At 51.8% G+C, this 26,213-nt stretch overlaps 1 protein-coding gene across 2 annotated transcripts in view; it reads right to left on the bottom strand.

Moving 5' to 3' along the window:
• The window catches only part of LARGE1 (LARGE xylosyl- and glucuronyltransferase 1), a 525,674-nt gene that overhangs the window by 22,212 nt on the left and 477,249 nt on the right, over positions 1–26,213 (bottom strand). For both annotated transcript variants that reach the window (XM_046013242.1, XM_046013243.1), the window contains exons 11-12: positions 19,151–19,314; positions 9,006–9,284 (exon numbers count right to left, since the gene is read on the bottom strand). In XM_046013242.1, the coding sequence (XP_045869198.1) occupies positions 9,006–9,284; positions 19,151–19,314 (443 nt within the window). The remainder of the gene's footprint in view (positions 1–9,005; positions 9,285–19,150; positions 19,315–26,213) is intronic.

Genomic DNA, 26,213 nt, shown 5'->3' with positions numbered 1-26,213 from the left:
AACCCACCCGGGAGGGGCAAGGGAGGCATCCGCGTGCCTGTCTGTGTGTGTGTGCATGTGCATACATATACTTGTGTGCTTGTGTGTGTGTGTGTGTCTCAGGAAGGCTAGCAGAGGCCCCTGTCTCTGGCTGTCCCCCACACCCCTTAAATTGCCTAGCTGCAACAGTACCAGAGAGAAGCAGGGCTTTCCAGCGGGATGCCTGGGCAGCATCTGAACACCACCTCTGAGGACTCAGCAACCTCCCTGGAGCGGGGGTGGACAGGAGGCAAGGCTGCTGTACCTGTTACTGGCCCTTATCGCAGGGAGGCAAGCCCCGGCCCAGCCGGTCCTGCTTCCTCCCTGCACAGAGGCAGGTAATGGGGTGTGCTCAGATTCTATACGGTTGCCTAGGAAAGGAGCTCCTGGAGGACAGGCTTCCAGGAGGCGTGTGGGGACAATAGCAAAGACTTGCAAGAGAGGGGGGGCCTAAGGCTGCCCACGGAGAATGCAAGTGTAAATTATACATATAACGGATGAGGTCGGAGATGGGCAGAATCCTGTGGAGAGCCAGGATGGGGCGCCCGGGCCCCAGTAAGATCTGGGGGTTCCTAAATGGACGGCATTAACATCCAGAGAGAGAAGAAAGAGAAGCTAAAAATGAGCTTAGGGGCAAAGTTTAAAAACGTGAAATAGCTACCGTTACGGGGCCATGCTCTGTGCCAGGGACTCCATACTCCTCACCTCCGTAACTCTCAGCATCTGGACTCACCTCTACTTAATGACCCCAGAGGGCTATGCTTTCTGCAGGAGGGCATCCCGCATGCTGGCGCTGTGCTAGGTGCTGACGGTGGTTTACAGGAGGGCAGTCGGTTCCCCCAAAGTCAGGAGGGCAGCTCTGGGGCAGGCAGCCCGGATTCGGGTCCCACCTGGACACTCCCCCGCTGTGCTTTCAACCAAGTGACAGCTTGGTCTGTGTGGTGGGGTGTAAGGGTTAAACAGGTCATCTCACGCAAATGCCAAGACAGTTCTCCAGTGCATGGAATGAAACTGACAAGTACAACCCACGGTGATGGCCATGGCCGTCATGGCGGTGGTGGAGACGGGCCCATCAGGCAGTGGGCTCAATTAACAGGTTAAGTGGAGAACATCTCAGATAAGCCCAGGAGAAGCGAGTTGCCCACGAAGCAAAGCCATGCCTGAGGGCAGGCAACTTCATCTAAACCACCTCAACTCTAATAAGAGGTTAAATGACAAGACTCATGCAAAGTGCTGGTAAGAGTGCTTGTTACATAGTATGTGCTCAGTAAACGTCAAATGTTATCAAGATAGCAGAACTCAAATGATGACTTAGCCCGGGGAAGTGCCACCTAGTCAGGGCTCCCGGAAGGCAGTCGGTTGGCCAGGCCTGGTGCTCTCTCTACCTGGTCTTGTTCAGATTTCAGGAATCATTCAACACGTGTTTACAGAGCAGCCGTGTGTGTAAATCAGATGTGGGACATCTGATGCGGGAGGGTGGAAGGCCACCATCCTGGAGGGAACAGAATAAAATTGAAGTTTGTCATTCCTGTACACGGTCAGAATACAATCTCCATGCAGGGTGGTGTGTGTCCCCCAGGAAGCAAAGGTGACATTTGCGAAACAGCAGATGTTTTAAGCTTCAGGCGTTGAACAAAGATGAGATTCTGAAGGATGAGTGCGAGAGAAGGGAAGCCTGCTCAGTCTCATGGGTATGGAATGTCGCCGCTGGGAGAAGCTGTCCCTACCCTCCACCTTCGATTCCTCTGCCATTCTGGAACATTCTTCAAAATGTCAAGACACGTCATGCCTTTACACTTGTTAGTCCTTCAAGCGCTTCACCAACTCTCCGCATCTTTCCGAGGTCATCCCTGGCCACCCACCCTGGGTCATCTCCTTGCGAGTCTGTGGCTCTGTACCTTTGCTCTCCATTTCTGTACTGGCAACAAGAACGGCAGCAACACGTACAGTTGAGAGGGGCCCCTAGAATGTAAACCCTACGAGGGCAGGGACCCGCCAGCTTGTCCTGCTCACCGAGAGTCCCAGCAGTGCAATGTCACGGATATGAATGAGGCATGACTCACGGCAGGGTGCCTTTGCTTTCCAGATGTGATCACATTTCATTTTCTCAGGACCTTAAGAGGGAAGAGGTAACACAACCCCCAACTCACAAATTAAAAAGAAAGTCCCAGGAAGTTAGCAAAATGCTGAGTAAGGAGTACTCAGCATTGAAAGGCAGGTCTGAATGACTCCGGGGACGGCCCCGTCCCAAGGCGGTATGCTGCCTGGCACGTAACAGCCGCTCACTACATCCAATCAATGAATGTAAGTCTACAGCTTCTCATTTTGTAGGAACAAAGGCCGTGATGGTGGTCTGGAGTGACCTGGCTATCCGGAAGCTGGCAGTTTGCGCGGGAGGGGGTCAGCGAGTAGGGAGGCCAGGTGAAGAAGTCTGGTTCTGAGTGTTGTGAGCAGGACAGAGAATTAACTCCTGTTGAGTCCCTCCGAAGCCCTCACGGGAGGCTCTTAGCAGCCCCTTTATTTTATTTTATTTTTTTAAAGATTTTATTTATTTATTTGACAGAGAGAGATCACAATAGACAGAGAGGCAGGCAGAGAGAGAGAGAAAGAGGGAAGCAGGCTCCCTGCTGAGCAGAGAGCCCGATGCGGGACTAGATCCTAGGACCCCGAGATCATGACCTGAGCCGAAGGCAGCGGCTTCGGTGACTGGGTGACTGAGCCACCCAGGCGCCCTAGCAGCCCCTTTATTAACTGAGAAGACAGAGGACCGGAGAGACTAAGTGAGTTGCCCCAGGTCACATGCTTGGTAAGCGCGCCAGACCCAGGATGCAGGAGCAGCTCTGCCTCGCCCCACCGAGTCCCACCTGACGTTTCCGGAATCGAGCGACAGCCGCGCATCTATAAGCCTGTTCTTCAGAATAAACCGGCGAAGGGGTGGGGGAGAGATTCTACTGAAACTCTGCAGCTGGGTCCGCGCGAGTATCTGACTTTGTTATTTTCCCATTGATCCGTTTGTTTTTGCCGGAATATTAGCTGGTTGCTGAGCAACCGCCGAGGGAGCGCTGATGCTGAACTGTTTGGGGAAAGCAAGTGCCCCCCCGCCCCGGAAGAGCGATATGATTGTTTGTGGGGGTGGGGGTGAAGGGCTACCTGTCAGCCTGCTCCCGTGTCCTGGGGTTTTGAGAGCGATCTGGCCCCTTCCAGAAGCGAGCAGGCTGTCCTGGGGGAGCAGCCCACTCGCCCCCTCTGACACGAATATTTAACCTCGCCAGGGCCTTGGCTTGGCCACCTGTGCTAACAGTTACCTCACAGAGAAGTGTGGAACCACAGAGGTCATTTTTACAAAGCAGCTGGCACAAGTTAAGGGCTCAAAAAACTGTAACTACCAGCATTTGTGATATTATGTCCATTTTAACAGAATTTAGATACAGCATTTTGTTGGGCATCTTTGCTGGAGAAGTTGGTCTCTAGAGGGGTCCACAGGCCTTGCTGGGGTCCAAGACATGCATGGCAAACCATACCCGCAACCTCATCCCAGACTAACGATACACTACTGGTCACGAAGCACATCCAATTTTAGTGTTTGGATCAGAAACACACTCATCCCACTCATTGGAAGAGAATTTTCCATAAGCCAATGGCAAGCCAATATGGTTATCCTCATAGGAAAAGAACAGTGCAAGGTTCTTTGGGGCTTCTGATAGAATCCTAGTCCTTACCTGTTCTCAGAACTCTGGTGCTTAGGAATATCTAGGTCAGAGGTCACAAACGGGTGGCACAGGATGGGGCTGGGAGGTTCTATTCAGCCTGAAGAAATATTGGTCTGGGATTGGAGAGTGTTTTGTTTTGTTTTCAAATTACCTGTCAACTTAAAAATCAAAACACAAAAATCCAAGTATCCAGCTCCTCTCGAAAAATACGAAGACTGGGTTACCTGGGCAGCTTGGTCAGTTGAGCATCTGACCCTTGGTTTCAGCTCAGGTCATGATCTCAGACTCGTGAGATCCAGGCCTGCTGTGGGCTCCAAGCTCAACAGAGAGTCTGCTCATCCTTGTCCCTCTCCCTTGGCACCTCCTCCCCAGCACCCCAGTCGTACACTCTCCCACCCTCTAAAATATATAAATAAAATCTTAAAAAAAAAAAAAAGAAAAGAAAAGTAAGAAGACCTTCGCCCTGCTGCCCACTGTCCCCAAAGCAGTCATGCCACATCTGGCGTGGAGAGAAGCTAAGAGCCTCAGATGGGAGTGAGAGTCTCTCTAGAGAGTCCTACTCAGCATTTTTGGTTCCTTTGGGCTAAGGTTCTGGCCCCTCTGGGCATCTGCATTTATGACTCCTGATATAAGATCATTTCTTCACTTGCTAATGAGGAAACAGGCTGAAAACAGAATTGCTGGAAGTCACACAGTTCACTACGGCATACCGCGTGAGTGGGAACAGGAGTCCTGGGTCTAGCAAGTGTCCTGTCCACCATGACACTCACAAAGTCAAGGCCATGATAGCCTGCTCCGTCCGGGAAGGACATGGGCATAGCAGAGCAGGAGGCGGCCGGCATGAGAGGCGGGCCAAAGCAGGCAGGACTTCAGGGTGCGGGCTTTGCCAAGAAGAGTCAGGTGGCAGCATTTGGGAGAGATTTCCATTTTCCCTTTCCAAGTCCAGACAACTTTGCAGACAGTTCCTGACTTCAGCTGCCGAACCTCCCACTGGTCCGTCTACCTGCCACCCTGCTGCTTCCGACCCTGCACCGGACCCTCCGTGCCTCTTGCCTGGATCAGCACAACAGTCCCCTCATTTCTCCCCCTTGCTCTGGCCCTGCTGATTCTGATCCTTCGCAAAGCAACTAGAATGATCTTCCCAAAATGAACATCTGATCTGCCAATTCTCCTGGGGCTCTTCCATGGCTCTCCTCGCTCATGGAGCCCACACTCCTCTATATATTTATCAGGAGTCCTGCGGGACCCACGCCAGCTGACATTTCTGTCCACATTGTCTCTCGCTACTCTCCCCATCAAGGCCCCAGCCACCCTGCACCTCTGGAATGGACAGCTGCTTCTGCCTGGAACATCGCCGCCTCCACCAGCTGACTCCAACTCAGCCTCCGTTTGGATCTGTCTTCTTCAGGGGGTCCCTTCTTCCCGCTCCCAACCCCACCCCCAGACTAGGTGGATCCCACTGGGAGGGGACACCCCCCCCGCCCCACTGCAGAACCTAAAGAATTTACATCTTTACTGAACTGTCATTACTGCTAGTCTGTAAGCACTGGGATTCACCAGTCCTATCTCTGTGGTTCACAGATACGGTGACACAGAGTAGCAGGTGCCTTATAAAGGTTTACCCACTAGGGGCACCTGGGTGGTTCAGCGGGTTAAGCCTCTGCCTTCAGCTCAGGTCATGATCTCAGGATCCTGGGATCGAGGCCCGCATCAGGCTCTCTGCCCATCAGGGAGCCTGCTTCCCCTTCTCTCTCTGCCTACTTGTGATCTCTCTCTGTCAAATAAATAAATAAAATCTTAAAAAAAACAAAGAGAAAGAAAGAAAAGTTTACCCGCTAGATGAAAGAAAAGATGAATGGATACAAAGGATGGAACAGAAGCAGAATCAGGAAAGTTACAAGGTCTGTTCATTCTAGACAAGCCAGTCAGGGCAAGTCAGGGCTTCTGGTCTGTTTCCACATGTGTACTTTATAAAGAAGACTGGACAATACACCTCGACACCCCAAGACCAAATAATCGCACTAAAAAATAGGCAAAACACACGAACAGACATTTCTCCAAAGAAGACATCCAGAGGGCCAACAGACACGTGAAACGACGCTCACCATTGGGGAAATGCAAATCAAAACCACAATGAGATGTCATCACACACCTGTCAGAATGGCTAAAATCAACACACAGGAAGGAACAGGTATTGGAGAGGATGGAGAAGAAGGGGAACCCTCGTGCCCTGTTAGGTGGGAATGCACGCTGGTGCAGCCACTCTGGAAAACAGCATGAATGTTCCTCCGAAAGTTAAAATAAAGCTACCCTACGACCCAGCAATCGCACTACTGGGTATTCACCCTCCAAATACAAAAACACTAGTTCAAAGGGATACAGGTCCCCCGATATTTATAGCCGCATTATTTACAGCAGCCAAGTTATGGAAGCAGCCCAAGTGTCCATCAAGAGATCAACAGATAAAGAAGTTGTGGTGTGTATATACAGTGGAATATTACTCAGCCATAAAAAGAATGAGATCTTGCCATTTGCAATGTGAACGGAGCTAGAGGGTACCATGCTAAGCGAAGTCAGTCAGTCAGTGAAAGACAAAGACCGCATGATTTCATTCATATGCAATTCAAGAAACCAAACAAATGAGCAAAGTTAAAAACAAACAAACAGAGAGAGAGAGATTTCAAGAAATCGACTCTGAACTGTAGAGGACGGATTGCTGATTACCAGAGGGGAGGCGGTGGGGGGAAATGGATGAAACAGGTGATGGGGATGAAGGAGGGCCCCTGCCATGACGAGCGCCGGGTGACGTATGGAAGTGCTGAGTCACTATGTCATACACCCGAACTAGTATGACACCGTAGGTTAACTCTATGACAATTACAATGAAAAACTTAAAAAAAAAAAAAAAGACTGGACAAGATCCTTTCTTCCCATGCAAGGTAGGGTCTCTGGACTTCTGTAGAGCCTGTGAAGAGCAGCAGCGTTCTGGGAGCGACGTGCAACGTTTCAAACCCCCCGAGGGGAACCGTGCACCCTCCCATAACAAGGGGCAAAGGCCAACCAAGCCCCCGGTGAGTCTGTGTTAAGAACATGTTAATTACTGGCACCGCTGGTTAGCTCCTCCTCAGTAAGGTCTTGATTAGAGATTAATAACATCTTTGATCAATAAAACATAGGACCAGAACATAGAAACAATCTGTTCCTGTGTGATGTTTTTTACAACATGAGGCCCAGGAGGTAAAATAATAAAAGAGGGCTTGGAGGTGGGGAGCAGACCACAGACTCTTAGGGGAGGGCTGGTTCACCACCAACTCCTTGGAAGGAAGACCCTTCGGCGGCTCCTGCAGAAGAGCCCCTTAGCGGGGAGGCCTGGGCCTCAGTTTGATCCTCAAGCCTCTCTTTTCTTGGTGGAGGGTGGCCCCCACCATCTGTCCTTTGGGAACCCTCCTCCCATCCTCGCCCCGGGACTCCCAGAGTTTGTGATGCTGCAGGCTGTGGGGGCTTGGGAATCTCCAGGAATCAGGTGCCAAAGGCGCGGTCTGGCCACACGGGGGCGCCCTCACCACACACACTGGGATTCCAAGGCCCTGTTGCAGCGGGAGCAGGAGCCGAGGACAGATCGCTGGCCAGAGCCCTGTGACCACATCAGGACTTGGGGCAGTGCAGCCAATGCTCTTTGGGAAGACACCTCCCATCGTCCCTGACCAACAAGCATGCCGCCCCAACGTCACGGACAGAGAGAGGCTGCAAGGGGCTCCTCCCGCTCACAGGGCAGGGACTGGAGTTAGGAAATCCCAAGATAACCCTAAAAAGAAGCCCGGTGCTGAAATGTGGACAGAGACGCATGGTGCTTTCCCTTGCTCTGAGGAGCAGGGCGGGGAAGGACTTAAAGGGCACTTGTACTGCAGCTTCGGGACAAAAGGTTTAAACTCTTTGGGAGGAGGATCTTTTTTTAAGAATGAGAGCAACAGAGACAGTAAGAGAAAGACTGAGAGACAGAGACAGACAGACACACGCAAAGGGAGGGAGGGCAAGAGAGCGGGAGAGAAAGAATTTTACTCCTGCCCTGTGGGGACAGTCCATAACCCCAGAGCAGCCAGGCAAGTACGGAGCTGGGTGCCCGCCCGCCAGGACTCTGCTTCCAATCCTGGAGCAAAGCCGTGGGGACCGGAGCGGGGGGCTCGCTGCTCCAGGCCTCTCTGTTGCCCACAATAAAAGGGGGAAGCCCTGCCTGCCTTCTGGGATTGATGTGTGGCTCCAGCACCATGATTAATAAGCACCAATCATCTCTCCCAGTACTGGGATCCAAGGTGAACACCACTGGCAGCAGAGAGAATTCAGGCCGACAGATGCCAGCAATAAAGGATTGGGGGAGGGGGGCAAAGCCTGACCATTTACAGCTCGAGTTACACCTTGTGGCTTTAGTTTAGCCACATGGGGACTTCCGGGCTGTATGAATTCAGCAGTCCCTCTCAGCCCAGACTGGTTATTATACTGTAACAAATGCCACTCCCCACGCAGCCATCCGGTTTTCCATGAGCAGAGGGCCTTCTCTAGCCGCTGGATGCCGGCCCTGCCACGTGGGCAGAGCTGGGACTGGTCACTGGAGAGTCACCGAGGCCACCGGGATGGCGACTCAGCCCACGGCTCTGCAGTTGGGCTTGCTGAGTCCGGCCCCTATGTGAGTCCGCGTGTAACCGTGGGCTCACAGCCCCGGATCTCAGCCCCACACACTCCCATCCGGGAAATGAGGATCATAATAGTGCCCGGCCAGGGTCCGCGGGGGCTGGGAATGAACTCCTGCTAGTCAGACACTCAGAACCGTGCCTGGCACGTAGAAGGCACTTCAATAAATGCTGGCCGTCACGGTCACATTGCTTTGTTTTACAGAATAGGCAGTGATCTTTCTAGAATGGTTAGATGAAGGTCATCTGATCCAAAACTGGAAGAGGGACGATATGTTTCCCTAGCAGCTAGAGAGCATTAGACCAGGAGCGGAAGAGATGCGTCTGAGGCCACGCGCAGCTTCTGACATTTCGTATGCAAAGTGGGGTTCTGGCCTGTTAGGAAAATAAGGACACCGGATTGCCCAATGGCCCTGCCGAACCTGGCGGGCAGCCTTCTCTCTCTGGGTGGATGCAGACGGATCCCCTCCCCGCCCTCCCCAACCGGGTCCCAGCTGCCCCATCTTTAAGAGGGAAGACAGGGATAGGAGGACGCTCCCCTCGAGCGTTCTGGTCCCAGCACTACCCGAGCCGTTGTCCCCTGGGCCCTCACCTGAGGTACTCATAGAGCCCATACATGGGCAGGAAGTCGATGTCAGACAGGAACATGTAGGGCGTGCCCACGTGCTTCATGGCCACATTGCGCAGTAGGTTCACGGGGTAGAACTGGCCCTCCTTGTACACGATGTGGTAGGCCACGTTGTGGCGGCTCATGAGCACCTCGGAGCCCTGCGCGTAGCGGAGGAACTGCTGGGCCTCGGCGTCCGACAGGTAGAGGGCCAGGCTGATGGGTCCCTCCCAGTGCTTGCAGATGGCCTCGAGCATCTGGAGCCTGCGGGAGACAGGAAAGCTGAGCCAGCCGTGGGGACCCGGGCCACTTGCCATGCAGCCAGCATCCCGGGTGGACGCCATCGCCACACACACCTGGTCAGCCCGCTGAAGTCCAAGTCCCTGCTCCAACATCCATCGCTGCGTGCTGGGGGCCAATCCCCAAAGCTCAGTTCCTTTATCTCTGAAATCGGCGTAAGCACACTTACCTGGCTGGTTCTTGTTTTATCTGCTTCCAGATGAACGTGGGGTGCCGACAGAGTCGCATCCCACGGTAAGCCTTCTCCTCTCAGACTCCTCTTTGCTCGGGACGGGTGGGGGGTGGGGATGATTACATTAACTGATGTGAGGGTCCCCTCCCAGGTCACAACGCCTAGGCCTCTCCTCCTCTCTCAGCAAAGACGTCCAGCCCTTGCACGGCTCTGCTAAGGCAGCGGCCAGCCACAGAAGATTTAGCCCAAATGAGGTCCTAAGTTACAAGGAGCATTAAAACACGAGCAATGGTAACTATGATCATCAGCTCATTAACGGTGCACCAGACCCTCTCCAGGAGTCCCCCAACAACCCGGTGCACGGCTGTCATTTCCCTCGTTTCCCTGGTGGAGAAACTGGGGATCCAGATGTCTGGTCAGCTTGGGTCCTTGGACTGGGACCAGACCTATACAGATGGGTACCGGGACGGGGCCTTGGAGACAGTGAGAACAAACACACGCTGGGCGCTTGGCAACAGAATGGAAAAACACACGGACACTGGGGACAAAGGTGTGCCCGGCGTGACACTGTCTTCATTTGTCAGAGCCCTTTCTGCCCCAGGGTCCCGGCCAATTTTGTGAGGCTATAGGACAGGCATCATGCCAAGGATTATGGGGGGGGAGAAGAAGAAAGCCCAGAGAAAAAAAACAAAAGGTGCTTCCCATGGAGAAGATTCTACAAAAATGCTTCAACAGAAAATCTATGAAGATTTTTTTTTTTTCTCCAAAGGCATTAGAAGTGCCTGACAGATCGGATCTATGGTTAAGAAACAGCAAAAGCCTATTTCAATTTTTCCCCTGCCCAGCAAGAGGTACATAATCAGCGGTCTCCTGGTAGGAATGCCCACTTTATTCGGACAATTACCAGGAAATAGATTCCATGCATTTCCCTGCTTCTAAACAAAAGAAAATGGGCACACCTATCTTATGTCAATGGCTTTCTCGATGGACTTTCAGAGTTTCCTCTCAGTAATTCCGTGAATTGCTCCTGCCTGGGGTTGCTTCCTCTTTCATGACGGAGGTTTAAGATGTTCATCAGGGGAAAATGCCCTCCATGTCTCCTACTTTGTAACACGTACTAATCAAATGGACCGGAGCCAGTTTTCTAAGAGGCTCTGCCTTCTCCACAATGCCTGCTTTCCCCGGAGTCCGCGTGCGGCTTCTGCCGCAGGCCCAGGTCTCTGCCAGGCTCAGCGGGTCTGGGGTTCCGAGCGGTCCCTCCTGCACCTCACTGTCACCGTCTGTGAAATGGAGGGGACTGTGCGTTCGGAAGGGGCAGCTGCTCGTACAAATCCTTTGACAGTCGGGGAGTGAAAGGCAAGAATGACTTTCAACGCGTGGCTATAAGAGCTCCAGGTGGGAGGCACGCACATCCGGCGGGGAAGAGAAGCCAGTTCCCACGGGGGGGCCCCCCCACCGCCTGGGATTCTGAGTCTGTGTCTGAGTTTTCTGAGCGGGGAGCAAGAAAGGGAAGCAAGCCCTTCTTCCAAGCTCTTCCAAGGGCATGGCGTGAGAACAGAGACGCAGATACTGAGGATTCTCAGGTCCCTCTGACGTGGCAAATGTCATGACCACGTGGGCTTTCCCGGAAATGGGGCCAGATGTCCCGTGGAACCTTCACGAACCACGAGTAAAGATGACCCAGCTGATCCTGCCCGGCTGCCACCAGCCCCAAACTTTCCGACCTCTCTTTCCTCAAAACCAAGCTTCCTGCCGGGACCTGAACAACAGCAACAGACTGAGGTTTCTCGTAATGAGGACAACATATAAAATGTGAGGGCAACAGCATGCATCCCTACCATCTCTCTGCTGCTTGGAGGGAGCCGTGCCGCCTGCATTTCCACTGTTACCGTTTAACATTCACGCTGACTCCATGAACTTGAGATTCTTGTCACTGGGTTCCGGGTAAGGAAGCTCGAGGAGGTGAAGGGACTTCTTTCAAGTCATGTAGCTGCACAGCGGGGCAGCTGGATTGACACCCACGTCTGGCCGATCCCTGTGCCCAGACCCAGACCAGTATTCTGTACGGACTGTACAGATGGGTACCGGGACCAGGCAGCCTGGGATCATTGTCCCCAAGGATCTTGTCTCTGCTGCCCGTTTCCCCAGACATGAATGTGTTCTTCCCTTGGGTCAGCTTCTGTGCCTTCCTTCTTCCTCCTCCTCCTTAGTCTCTCTGGGGGACTGGCTCCAAGACCCACCCTTCTCTTGACCCCTTGCCTGGCTGTGTCTCCCCACACCTGTGCCCTAAGGTCGTCCTGTGCAGCTCCTTCCACACGCAGTCCTGGGCTGAGTCGCTCTCTGGTCTCTTACACTGGACAATAACGTCTGTAGCACAGCAAGGACGGGGGATGGGGGGGGTGGTTCAAGAGACAAAGGTTAATCCTCAAAGTACGGAATTTTCAGTTTGGAAAGAACTGCAGAGGTTTTCTTGGTCGGATGATGCCATCTGGATGATGAAAAAGCTCAGCCGTGGGGCGGGGCGCGGCTTGCTGAAGAGCAGGGGTGACTGAGTGCTCGTACCCACGGTCCCAGCCCACAGGTCCCTGCTCTTCTCTGAGTCCCCAGAGGGCCCACCATTGCTTCATGCTGCCCAGAGGAGTGCAAAGGCTCCAGAAGGGCCAAAGAGATATCGGAAAGGTCTAGACAGGCGCCAGTGTTACCCCAGGGAGTTCTGCTGAGCCAGGAAGGCTCGTGCGCTCTGTCTAGGGACAAGGGAGCAGGCAGAGAGGCAGCCGAGTCAGAAACCTACAAGACTGGGTCGGAAGGAATTCCAGAAGGCCCGTCGGCCTCGGCTGGGATGGGCAGCTCCCTCCCTACAAGGCAGCTGATGAGAGCAAGGCGGGCTGCATGGTATGGAGGCGCAACGGTGGGCTCTGGGGGCAGAGAACACTGGGTTTGAACTCTGAGCTGTGTCTGCAACCCTGAGCAGGAGATGACGGTTCTTCGGGCTTCCGTTTCTATGCATGCACAGCGCGGACAGTAATACCTCCGTAGATAACAAAACGGCTACAAATCACTCCATTCAGTCTACAGCCTCTGCGGATACCCCCCTGCTGGTTCTGGGATGGCCATGTGACCTGCTTCACACAGGACACAAACAGGTGTTAAACGGTACTCACGTTGGGGGAGGGGGGCTTGCCCCTGCTGACAAGCCCACTTACTAAGCTTCTCTATAAAGTGTTGGGCACAAAGCGAGCTATGCAGCCGGTACTCAACACATGGCAGCAGCACCTCCTTCCCTGGGTTCTAGTTCTGCTTTTCCAACATGCACACATCCAACAGATACTTATTACGTATCTACGATGTGTAGGTGTACGTGCTGGGTCCTGGGACGAACGAAAAAGACGAGGTTCCTGAACTGCCCGAGCTTCCTTCTGGTGGAAGGAGAAGACACAGATCCACCCGTGACATGTTCTGAGGGGGCGGAGGGCTAAAGAGGCAGGCAGAGCAGGAAACAGGGAGGAGGGACCCTGAGGGCTGGCCAGGGAAGGCTATGTCCCAAATTTGAGACTTGGATATAAGAAGAAGGATCCAGCCCAGAGGAAGTCTGGGCAAGAAGCTTTCCAAGGAGACGGAGCAGCCCTTGGGGGAACTGAGTGTAAAACGTTCAAGCAAGAACAGAAGGAAGACAGGCGAGTGAGGAGCAGAAGAACAGAAGATGTTGGGGAGCAGGAAGGCCATAGTGGACCGCTGTAGTACCATTCTTTTTTTTTAAAAATATTTTATTTATTTATTTGACAGAGATCACAAGTAGGCAGAGAGGCAGACAGAGAGGGTGGGGGTGGGGAGCAGGCTCCCTGCTGAGCAGAGAGCCCAATGTTGGACTCGATCTCAGGACCCTGAGATCAGGACCTGAGCCAAAGGCAGAGGCTTTAACTCACTGAGCCACCCAGGCGTCCCAGCTGTAGTAACATTCTAACTGCATTGAGAAATCATCCGAGAGTTTTAAAGATGTTGACCGGAGATACAGACGGTCCCCAGCTTATGATGAGTTGACTTAACCATTTTTCAACTTTACGATGGTGCGAAAGTGATTTGCATTCCGGAGACACTGCGCTTTGTGTTTTGCAAGTGCATTTCTCCCCCAGGCCATCCATATGCAGGAGGGATGCTCTCTTGTGATGCCGGTCAGTCCCGGGATCACAGGGCTCAACAACGGACACACCGACCATCATGCTGCCCCCAGACAGCCGTTCTGTTTCTCACTTTCTGTTAAGTATTCCATAAATTGCGTGAGATGGTCAACATTTTGTTATAAAACAGGCTTTGTGTTAAGATGATTTTCCCAGCTGGAGGGCGATGTTAAGTGTTCCAAGCACGTTTAAGGTTGGCGAGGCTAAGCCAGGATGCTTGGTAGGTTAGGAGCATTAAGTGTATTTTCAAGTTATGTATTTTCAGCCGATGATAGGTGTACTGGGCTATAACCCTACCCATTGTAAGTCAAGGAAGATGGAGTTTTAGAAGATCACTCGGGCTGTTACATGGAGAAGGCATTCCCTGTCACTCTCTGGAACGGTGCTTTTCCGAACTGAAGCACACCCAAGGTCACTCCAGCACTGATTCCCGAGGTCCCCATGGCTAGGGCTGGGTGGGACCAATAATTTGAATTTCTCGGAAGCTCCTGCGTGATCTGAAGCGTGGGCCCCATGACCCCAGCTAAGGTTCTCTTTCCTCCACTCACAGAAAATGGAGCCCATCAGCCACATGCGTCTCTGGAGTTGCACTTTGGCAAAGGAATACAGGAGAGCAAGAGTCCCTCGGCCAGGTGGCAAGGACGCTGTGACCCGGAGCCCCCCTGGCCAGCCCCCTCTGTCCCTATCGACTGTTCAGGCAGTCTCCCGTGTGCTGGGAGAGGAACCAGCTCCGCGGTCATTCTTTCTGAACAGAACTCTAGAGAGAGCCAGGCATGGGAGCCCGCACACCGGCTCCCCTAATTCTTTGTGGCATTCACGTAGGGCCTACTTCTGACTCAAAGGTTTACAAACACACCCGAAATGTTTCTTCAATTAAAAATCAATCCAACAGGCACCAGTCAGCCTGCCGCATCGTAATTGGACGTGGAGGATGGAGCGGAAGGAGTAATTCCTACCGTCTCCACCAGCTTGTGGTACTGCTCGATGATTTTTTATTATGTCCCGCTAAGCCACTCTCGTTAGGGTGTGGAAGTCCCTGGGCTCTCTGGGGTATTGTCAGGATGGCGATACTTGTCACAGCACGTTAGGGGGGGAACTGTGTGCCTGCCACGCTGGGGACGTGTGCGGTTTGAAGGGAAGGCCTCTGTGCTTAGTGTCCATGGCAGATCCGAGAGCGACCAGGGTTTTCTCTGAAGCGGGCTGGAACGGCAGGTCCTACCGAGGGTCCTGCAGCCCTGGCCAGCCGGGAGGATGCTTCCAGTCGGCACCAGGAGGCAGGGCTCTGTTTTGCCCCAATAAATGGATCTTTATTGATGGCAACTGTCCACAGAAGGATGGATTTGGGATGTTAATAAGTTAACCTTTCTTTCTAACTGTGCATTCCAGATTGCAAATTCCATAGCTAGCACAGAGAGAAAAAGCACAAAGGGAAGGGAACCGAGTATTTGCTGAAGACCTACCACCGCTGGGCACTTTAGAACCTCTAATTTTATAAAACCCAGACACGGATCTGTGACCCAGACGGTGTCGTTACCACTTCACAGGCAAGTCAGATGAGGCTCAAGAAGCCTGAGTAACTAGCCCCAGTTCACACAGCGAGGAAGCGGTGCTGCCGGACTTTGAATCCAGATATTTCTTCTTTTTTCTTTTCCTATATCGTTTTACCTCTCCTAAATACCGACCATGTGCGGTCAAGGTTTTCAGATCTGTACATATTCGCTGAATGCAAATACATACTAAGGGCCTTCACAGGCAGCCTCTCATTTAACCCTGATCAGGACCCTAGGGGGCAAATAGGTTTTAACTCTCTGTATGAGGAGAAAGAGAACCGAAGGTATTAGTGACTTGCCCAAGATCACCAGCAGAGGAGGAAAGGAGCCAGTGGAATTTGAACCTAGAGCTCTTTGTGATTCTAGTAGCCTTTTGTACCACAAATAAGAAGATGTTGGCCAGTGGTGCTACGACAAGATAGGGAGCCTCGGACTGTATGATGGGGCTCAGTCCCAGCGATGCATGATCTCATCTGGTCATGACAGCCTTGGGGGAGCTACTGTCATTGTCATTCCTGGATTATGAGACGAGGAAACCAAGACTTGGAGAGCTGATCTGCCCAAAGACCAAAGCCAAGAAGTGGGAGAGCCACCAAGACCCCACAGTACCTGGCTCCAGGGTCCAAATTATTCAAGGTCAGGGCACCGGATTCTGATTAGAAAGTATGTCGGATTTGTCTCTTTCACTTTCTCCTGAGTTTGGAGGGACCCCCTGGCTACTAACCGATGCAGCATATCTTGTTAATAAACGAAACGTACGAACAGGAGGCGTGAACGGGACCACAGGAAACCAGGGATGCTCTAAGAGGTGAGAAGCTGGAATTATCTGGAACTCACTCAATCTGGGCAGACTATAATCTCTGAGCTTCAGGTAACCCATCTCGAGGGACCTGAGGGGCACTTGGATTGCTGCTGGAGAACAGAAGACTCATCTCAACCATCGGTCAGCACGAATCTCAAGGATTGGATTTTATTTTCATTTGAAATGGCACAAAGGGGAAGGGAAGAGAAATGGGAAGAGAGGTCTGTTATGGCCAGGTCGCTCGCTCAAGTGCTGCTCGGTGGGGAAGTGTCCGCACCCGAACCGAAGGCTGGGTGAGAGGTCAAAGGGACACAGAAGTTTAGGGGTGACTCTGGGGCTCTGGTCTAGCTCAGTCCTTTATGGAGCCTCACTGATGAGTTTGAACCAGTGGGGGGCCACCTGCCCTGGTTTCCCCAGTGCCCTCTGTAATCCCATCTGTTCCCCTCTTTCTCCTCCATGCCTTAAGCTATAACCAACCAGAGCCTGTGTGTTCCCAGCAGGCCGGGGGGCCTCTTTGTTCCCAGAATATGCTGCAAGCGCCACGTTCTCTCCCTGTGTGCTTCCTACTGACCATCTACTCAGCCTCTAATTCAATGCTGCAACATCTCCCCTTGGACCCACTCCCTGTCTCTCCCTTTCTCCACTGCCCAGCCGGGCTGGGGGCTCCTCCCATAGCATCTCTCTAGAGTAAGAACCTGTTACCTGTCTGTGGCAGGCTGCGTTCCAAGGCAGCCCCCACAACTGCTGCCCCGTGGCATGCACACCTGTCCAACCCCTCCCCTGAGTGTGAGCCGGACCCGGGAATGGGACGGAATGTGGCTTCCATGGATCATGGGATGGAACAGACTGCAGAGAGTTTTCCGCTGGCTTTGAAGAAGGAAGCTGCAGTGCCGTCAGAGGACCGCATGGCAAAGACCGAAGGGTGGCCTTCTGTTGCTCGGAAGGACCCCAGCCACCAGGCAGCAAGGAACCGGGGACCTCGGTCCTACAACTGAATTCTGCCAGAAGCCAAGTAAGCTTAGCGGAGGCCCCTGACTCCCATGAGATTACGGCCCCCAGCCAACACCTTGATGGTAGTCCTGGGAGCCGAGCAGGAGACCCTGCTAGCACCCCTCCAGACTCTAGACACCCCCAAACTGCAAGATACTGAAGTTATTAAAGTTGCTAAATCTGTGGCAATCTGTTCTGTCCCAGGAGACAGCTAATACACTGAGTCATGAAGACGCTCTCTACTCCTCGAAGGCAAAAGCAGGGTCTTCTTATAAACATCCCCAGTTTCACAAGAGCCCGGCACACCACAGTTTTACAGATGCTCACACAGTAGTTCCGGAGTGGTCACGTGAATGCTAGAGATTCGGAACCTGAGGCCCCAAAAAGAGACTTTGCCGGAGGTCACGCCGCAGGTCAGGTCAGAGCTGGTGCGGAACAGCTCTGGGTTTTCCGTCTTCGTCCCAGCTCATCTCTACCTGCTACCTGTTACGTTCCGCCAAGTTCTCTGTGTTTCTGCACAGGAGTCCTGAGGCCTACGAATCTCCAGGAAACCCCCAACGCATGGAGCCACTGAGATCCACAAGCAAGCATCCGCCAACGCACAGTGGGACTGTCAAGGTGCTGAGCCTGCTTCCATCGGCCACGCTCTGTGTGACTCATTCCTGGATGTCTCTGGATGCAAGGTTCCACGTGCTCCTCCCAGCTCCCAGACCCCTTTCTGCATGTGAACCTTTTCGTGTCCGAGTGCTTGCTCCTGCCCTGGTTTGCCCATGCTTTAATCACTCCCCACAAATAACGAGCATTTACTGAACACTTAAGCGTGTTCAGTAACTCAGCACGCCACAGGCATGGTCCCGTGCGGTCCTGGAAACAGGCCCCTGCAGTTGCAGCCAGAGGCTGGACCAGCATCTCTAAGGTGACTCTAAGAGAGAATGAGCCCATCAGATTCCCTAATCATGGGAGCAGACAGGGAACAGTAGGAAGGAAACTGGGAGTAGGGAGCCCCCGTGGGTCATGTGTCAATCAAAGAGAAAGCCAGTGGACCGAGGCGGGAGGGAGACACCCAGGACGCCAGGTATGGAAAAGTACAGCCTGGAGTGACCTCGGGGCTCTGAATCCACACACCCCTGGCAGTAGGAGAGATGGTTTCGAAAACATAAATTGGATCATATAACTTTGTGTAAATGTCTTCAGTAACTTCTCACCGCACTGGGAATAAAATCCAAATGTTTTGGTGGGTTTCGAATGTTCTATAATCTTCATCTCACGCCATGTCCCTGCTACTATGCCTCAGCCATCACTCTTCTACCACATTTCTGAACGTGCGAGCCCCCTCCTACCACAGGCCCTTTACACTTGCTGTTTTATCCACCTGGAATTTTTTTTTTTTCTTTTCTCAGCAACTCACATTCCTGACTCCTTTCTTCCTCCTTTAGGTGTCTGCAGAAATGTCCCCTCCTTAGGTTTCCCCTGACCACATCTCCCCAGGAAGGTCCTTCTCTTGACATTGTTATTATCAGTCTCAGTTCCTTCCAAAGCACTTATCACAATTATACTCATTTTACTCAACTATTTATTTGCTGTTCGTATCGCTATACTCATGTTCTTAACTCTGGCTGCACATCCCAAGTGTGAAACAATGCAAGGTCTCCACCACACAAATGTTCTTAACTGGTCTGCAATGGAGCTCGAAGGTGAATTTGTTTTAAGAGCCCCCCAGGTGATTCAGTTCGTCCCCAGCCAAGGTGGACAATCAGTGCACTAGACTGTCGGCCCCATAAGGACGGGGATCTCATCAGTACTTCCAAAGAAAGGTCTGGTGGATGTTTGTCGCATCGACACACTAAGAAAAAGAAACAGTGATTGCTTTCCCGCAGTGATAGTGATTCCAGAATGTGTCTCCCTATAATACCCCCCTTTTCCTTGAGCTGGTCTGAGTAGAGCTCTATTCTGTAGAATCAATTCTTTTTCTATTCTCAAAACCACCACCCTCACCGGAAGACAAGAGCCCTTGGTTTTCAGTACTGGAGAGGAGTGTGTGACCCGAGCCTCCATCTGTCAGGCCATCTCTCCCTTTTCCCTTTGACCAGGTGTAGAGCTGCAGGTTGGGGCTGTGCGGAGGTTAGGACCCATCTGCCTACCTGTCCATGGAGAGCTGAGCGACCAGGGTGACATCCGTGTTGTCCGAAGCAGGCTCATACTCATAGTGCAGGAAGTACAGGTGGGTTCGGTGGACAGTGAACCGCTCTCGCCGGAACTCGTAACACAGGTCGTCCTCATCGAGCTCAGACAGCTGCTTCTGGAGCTGAAATGTAGGAGAAGGGCGTATGGGACCAAGAAGGGACGCCCCAAGGAGCCAGGAGCCTGCCCTCGCCTGAGTTGGTTATTCATTGGACGTTGTTGATGGGTCAAATGTGGGAGAACAGGATCACTGGTTTTAGTTTCCTCTGCATTTAATTTTAAAAAGGCAATGATGAGGGGCAGTTATCCTCTCCATCTGAGAAGCTAGCCTCCTCTGAGCTGAGAATGATGGTGGTCACCACTGACAAATATGTAAGCAACCACAAACTCCTTAAAAACAAACAAGAAAATGCTTTGGTAGGTGACCCAGTACAATTCCAAATAACAGGGAACACAGTACCAAAATCCAAATGGAGCCTTTGCATGAGCTTCTCTCCTACCTAGAGCTACAAACGTCAAAATCTGTACCAGGCATTGAAGAGAAAGACTAAACCAACCCAGAAACAAAATGTAAAGACCTGTTCCTTTCATTTCATCCAAATCTTGGCATCCACTCTTCCTTCTTGTTTCTAACTCTTGGGAAGTCCTGCTCTCTTCATCTGTCTGAAGTTCTTTATATAGCTCTACCTGCCTTCCTACCCCAACCAGTGCAAGAGCTGGATGACCTGCCAGCAGGGAACCAAGGACTTCGCATCTGACATGGGCAGACGCAGATGCACAATATCCAGATCTGAAGATGTACAGCTGCCCGATACACAACCATGTCACGCCAACCCCACCATATCCCTCCCAGGCAGGGGTGACTGGGCCGGTTTCATAGATGAGGATTTGCAGTGAAACAGTAAAAGAACTTCAATAGGAATAGAAATGAGATCAACTGATGTGTGGGGGAAGAGTGGATAGACTGGGGAGAAGCAGGAGAGAACTTTTTGGGGGGATGGAAATGTTCTAGGTCATGGTTCCAGTGATGGTTATATATGGGTATACATTTGTGAGAAGTCAACAAACTGTACATGTAGAATGGGTGAATTTATTATATGCAAACTATATTTCAGCTGAATTTGCCAAAGGTCCTATGGCTCGTTCCAATATTTTTTCTATGACATCAGCCTAGTCCTTTACATGATGGCAGATAGCTGGATGTGGATTATAGTTTTCATGGCTAGAGCTACTCACCTAACTGAGCGTAACAGAGCAGTTTTCCAAGAAGGTGTACGCATATTTTAAATCTCCAAGCCAACAGTGTAGTAAACAAGAATTATATTAACTCACTTCTGTATGACCCTGTCTCAGGGAAAACCACTGTCTTCGTAGATAAAGCTAGATTAAGCTATAGCCTCATTTCTCAAGATGTGTGGGACAGCACGTGACTGTGTTAATCCCTGACTCTTCACCCCCTCCCACATCTCTGCTCTCTGTCGTGAGACTTACCTTTGGCTAGTAAAATGGTAGGGAAGCAACGCTGCCCTCATAGTGAGACTAGGCTTCAAGAAGAACCACGTGTTTCTCGAACCTCCACCACTACCGTGAGAAAATGCCTGGGTGGCCTGCTGGAAGACCCGGAGGAGAGCAGAAGCTCTGCAATTGCCCCAGGTGCCTCTTGGATGAACACTTCTCATTGTATCCCACTGAGGTTTTACGGTATTGGAGCCATAGATATTTGATAGGGGCGTCACTGGTATTTGTGCAGGGAGCTTTTTCATAATGTGCCCTGTCCCACAGATCCCCGAACAGTGAGCCTCCTGGGCCCCAGCTCGCTAAATGCTGGTAGAGTTCTCCAGGCAGCCTCGTACAACCCCAAATGCACCCACCTACTTCCAAATGGTGCTGGGGTGGGGAGGGAGGACCCGTGGAGGTCCAGTGATCAAGGAGATGTTCTCGCCCATTATGAAGATTTTTAACACGGTTAACACGGTTGCAATTAGAAAGACTTTTCAGTTTTTGAAGTTCAAGGTCTGGCCTATTTGAAGACTCCCATTATGCCAACGGTGTGATTCATGTAAGGCCAGGACACTGGAGTTCTCATTCCATCTAACATTCGAGTTACCAAGCGACCCCTTCTGACCTGCACGATCAAACCCAAATCCTTGCTGACAATAATCACATCCTCTCCCTCTGACCCAGCGCCCCCACTCCCCTGTGTTCTCTGTATTTGTACCAGTGATCTCTCTGCTCCCCGAACCTGCCTTTCCCTCCTTCCCTCTGTGACTCTGTACATTTCTTCCCTCTCAACGTCCCTCCCTCCCCTCACCCGCTCTTCTCCTCCAGGACACTTTCTATTTACCTTTCAAGACTCAGCCCGGATGACACTGAGCCTGTCTCTGAGACCTCTGCTAATCGTGCTGGCCACAGCGGGTCCACTTCTCCTGCCTCAAGAGCCCTCAATTCCTAACTCCGCTAAAGCACTTGTCAGTTCGAACTCAAATTGTGTCAGGGCAACTTTCCTGGCGACACGGTGACACTTTACCATTGCCCCTAGCACCATGCCCATGGCATGACAGATGCTTAATATTCATGTGCTGTGAGCAGGAGAATTACCTACGTGAAGACTGTGACCATTAGAAAGCCTGCCTGATTTTCCTTCTGTATCCTCTAATGTTATGCATGGAGGGTGATCATCCTTAAGCCCATTATCTGCTCCTGTATTTGCAGTTCAAGGGTCTGTGATGGCTGAAAAGGTGCTGGACAGCAACCAAGCACGCGGCTGGCAAGGCGCGGGGTACGTGTGATCTCTCTCCTTGGAGCCCTCCAGTGGGGCAGGTGCAGCCACATTTGACAGCTGAAAAGCAGCCTCAAGATCTTGAGGTCACTCAGGGAGGTTGAACTGGGGTCTGTGTCCCTCTACTACCGAGCTACCTCTCCAGGAAAGGTGCTCATTCAGCCTCGGGTCAAGAAGCACACACAGCACCGTGGCTGAGGTCAGGGTTCTTTCTATCCCCCTCTCGTCTGTACAGTCTTGGGCCAGCAGGTGAGGTGCTTAACCCTTCTGAGCTTCAGCTTCCTCAAGTGTAAAATGGGGATGATAACAGGAATGACCCAGGGGGCTGTCGGAGGATGCCAAGAGATCCTGTACGTGCAGACTATGGTGTTTGGCTTAAAGACACAGCAGACGTCGTCTATGACCACGGTGGTTATCAGAGTTAGGGAGGGGAGACACCTGGAAGGATGCTTTCTTTCTTTTCTTTCCTTCCTTCCTTCTTCCTTTTTTTTTTTCTTAACATTTTATTTATTTGAGAGAGAGAGAGAATGCACACAAGCAATATGAGAGGCAGGTAGAGGGAGAGACAGAAACAGACTCCCCAGTGAGCGGCGAGCCTGATGCCAGACTCAATCCCAGGACCCTGGGATCATGACCTGAGCCGAAGGCAGACGCTTAACGATCGAGACACCCAGGGGTCACCGGACAGATGCTTTCTCAGCCGCCACCTGGAGGAAACAGTCGGGCGAGGGCAGGGAAGGCAGGAGCTCACTGAGCCTGGATTGCGCTTCTGTCTCACGAGTGTTGGACACACTCCCCACATCCTCCTCCTTGACGAACCCAAATATACCTAGAAACCACAATGTCTCCCTGTAATGGGAAACTCAACCAACTCATACCCTCCTTCGCTCTCGCCCACACTGCAAAAGAACACTCGCAATTATTCCCTTTCAGAGCATAAACATCTGCAAAGCTCTTTGCAAAAGCGGGGTTGTTTCAGCGGGGCGGGGGGTGGTTTCATTTGTGTGCTGTTTTTAAGGTGACAGGAGCGCACGGTTTCGGTTCAGTGAAGACGGGAGTGGGGCATGTGAAGATGGGTATGAACGTGTGCGTGGGGGGGGAGGGCTTTTCTTTGATGAGCCTTGAAAGAGTAGGTATCCTCCTCATGGGAGAAGGGAATCAGTGGCCAGAGCATGAGAAATGCATCTGTGTGTACAGGGGTTTCTCTCTATATATGCAGGCACATACCCTTGAGTCCAGAAAAAACAACATTCCAAGGTAAATAGCTCCGAGAGCCCTTTTCTAGGGCTCTATCCTTCTAGGAGCTGTATCCTAGTCATCTCTCAATTTCCTGTACCTAGAACATCTAGACCACCCTGTGTGCCCACAGGCCCCTACCGGATGTCCTCACAGCCATGTCCTCATGTTAAAAAAGGAAGAGTGACCAAGGAAAGTGCTTCCACAATGACCAGAGCATGGCCTGACCTGGTTGGGAGGGTCGATCAGCAGTCCTGGGGATAAGTAGCCTCTAGAAGCTTCCAGGTACCAATGCTGTGGTTCAGTGGCATCCGCATCCCTAGGTCACCTGTGGCCATCACAGCGCTGAAGAGGAAGGGTGTGGGGAACACTGTTGTCTACCAACCACGCCGGGCATTGTGGCAAACACATCAGCTATGATGTCCGACACAGGATGTCAAAATCCATGGTGCTCTGGACCCATCAGACGCCTTCCTTAAGTTTAATGTTATAATCATTCTCAACGTGGTGGTTTGTCCCTTCGCTCAGCTGATTCGGATATAACGCCCCCTCTGTGCCAGGTGTGGTGCTAAGTGCATTCAGGTGGGTTGCTTTGTTAATTTAATCCCTCAGCACACACACCTCTGTTTTCTAAAGGACGAAACTGAGGCTCAGAGGGTTTCAGTAATCTGCCAGTTACACGGCTAGGGAGAAGCAGTTCTGGACTGAGAAGCCAGCCTTGGGACCTCACACCACGGGCATCTTTGCAGTGAGGGGACTGCGCTCCTCGGGGATGGACGCAAGGATCAAAGACAGTGGAAGGCACACTGCTCCATGATAGAGCAGCCCATAAAAATGCATCGGCCGTAGATCCCGATACAGCAAAGACACACAAACAAAAAGCCACATAGAAAAGAGACCAAAGGGAACACATTACAATGTTAACAAAGCTTTTCTCTGACTGGTGGGTTCACAGATGAGTTTTATTGGCTCCTTTCTACTTTTCTGTCCTTAACGAGTTCCCTGCAATTTGCTCGAAGGAGCTAATGTGTGTAGAAGTGCTTTGCAAACTTTTAAAGTGCTACGCAAAACCTAAGCGATGTTATGATTACATTATGTACCTTTTCAAATTCTAAATTAGGATTTCTTCTTGCTGGCTGCAAGGCTGATGTTATCTCAGGGGGAGGGTTGGAGCTGCCTAAAAATGAGATCCCGTTCCCACCTAGAGTATGGGTGATTTCTCCGGGGAGATGCTGAGCTGGAGGGAGGGCTTTCATTAACGGGGCTGACCGCCACGGCACTCCATACTGTGGCCACGGGGGGAGCGGTAGGCTCCTGACAAGCAAGTCACAGAAACAAAAGACAGATTTCTCCTGAGATAAAATGCATTTGCTAAATTGCTTCTTTGGGCAGCCAGCTGAGGCACAGGGAGATTTGGACTCCAGGGAAAATGGCCCTTTAAGCAGTTTGCATTTATTTCTTCCCATCCTTAAGGACAGTGGCCTGGATTGACCTCTGAGCTGTCAGAGTTGATGGCTGGTCATGCCGGAGGATTCAGAGGGGTTGGAAGTACGTCCCTGGCTCCGGCCCAGTAAACTTCCGTTCAAAGTCAGGAAAAACTACGGAGAGAGGTTATGGGGAAAACCGGAAACGGAGACGGGATCCCTCTGACACTCACCCTCCATGTGACCTTAGCAAGTCATTTCTCTGATTGCTAAGACAAGGGGTTCGGGTTTCCTAAAAGATCTCTCAAGGATCAAGCGCCCACTAGGGTCAGGGAATATGCTGGGAGCTTTGCAAGCATTTTCTCATTGAATATTCACACTGAAGCTGTGGCTTAGGGACAGCGGTCTGCCTTGTTTACAGATGAGAGCATTCATCATCTGAAAGGTTCAGCCACTTGTTCAAGGTCACACGATGAGCGAACAGAGCTGAGATATTACCTCCACATGTGCCTCCCCTTATCTTTGTATGAGACCAAGTCACTACAATGCCTTGTTAATCAGTCTCTGGGGCTCTTTCCAGGTCTAATGCTAGATGGTTCTATGACTACAGGGGACTGAATGCCTGTGTCCTCCCCAGTGATGGGGACCTTCTGCAGGCACCAAGATTCATGGTCTCTTCTCTTCCTGGGCGCACAGCCAGGCTGCCTTCCCAACCTTCCTGCACGGCCAAGGCTGGTCAGTGGAATGTGGGCAGCTTCTCGCTACTACGGGCCCCACTTTCAAGGCAGATTCATGCACACTCCTCTCTGTGGGCCAGAACAAAGGCATCTGGGGGTGGAGTGCAAGGCTCCCCGGAGGGCAGAGCCACAAGATGGAAGGAGTCTGGGCCCCTGAACCTGGAGAAAAGCCACCTTCCAATCAGAAACACCCATTTGGACTTATGTGGGTAATAACCCTTCCAGCATGCTGAGCCCATTTTAAATTGCTTGTGCTACTTTAACACACCTACTTGCCTTTTCTAGCTGGTGAATGATGAAGACAAGGTACAACAGACCAAGCAAGGCGTCTACTCCTTAAGATACCTCTCCTTCTGACGCCTCGGCAGCACGGGCACTCCAGAATCCTGCTTGATACTTCCTACGGTTACTTTCAGTTTTCTGTAGCCTTGATACCCAGGACTTCATCTGTTCCTCCAACTATCTGAATGAGACAGGCAGGGCTGCCCTAGTGCCCTCAGCTGATTTGCTGAGAGAAGCTGGGACTTGAACGCACCTCTCCTGAAACCCACCTCAGTGCTCTTCCCTGTGGTTTTCCGGGGAGCAGGTGAGCTTTATTAAACCATTCGGACAGGTATATGTTAGGATTGGGGAATGAACCCCAGGTTCTACATTTCAATTGTTCATCTGGTCTGGGTGAGGAGACAAAGAAACAAGTCAGCAAGGACAATACTGCCGCCTGCGAGGCATGTTCCCTGATACCAACGTATTTGTAACACCAACAAGACTTAATGACGGGGGGCGGGAGGCGGGGGCTGTGTGTCACACTGTCCAGCCTCATTTAGTCTTCACTGAGCCCAGTCAGGCA

The sequence above is a fragment of the Meles meles genome, chromosome 7 (assembly GCF_922984935.1).
Source record: "Meles meles chromosome 7, mMelMel3.1 paternal haplotype, whole genome shotgun sequence".
Taxonomy (NCBI): Eukaryota; Metazoa; Chordata; class Mammalia; order Carnivora; family Mustelidae; genus Meles; species Meles meles.
The sequence above is the reverse complement of the archived record's forward strand: the minus strand, read 5'-3'. Positions and strand labels throughout refer to the sequence as shown.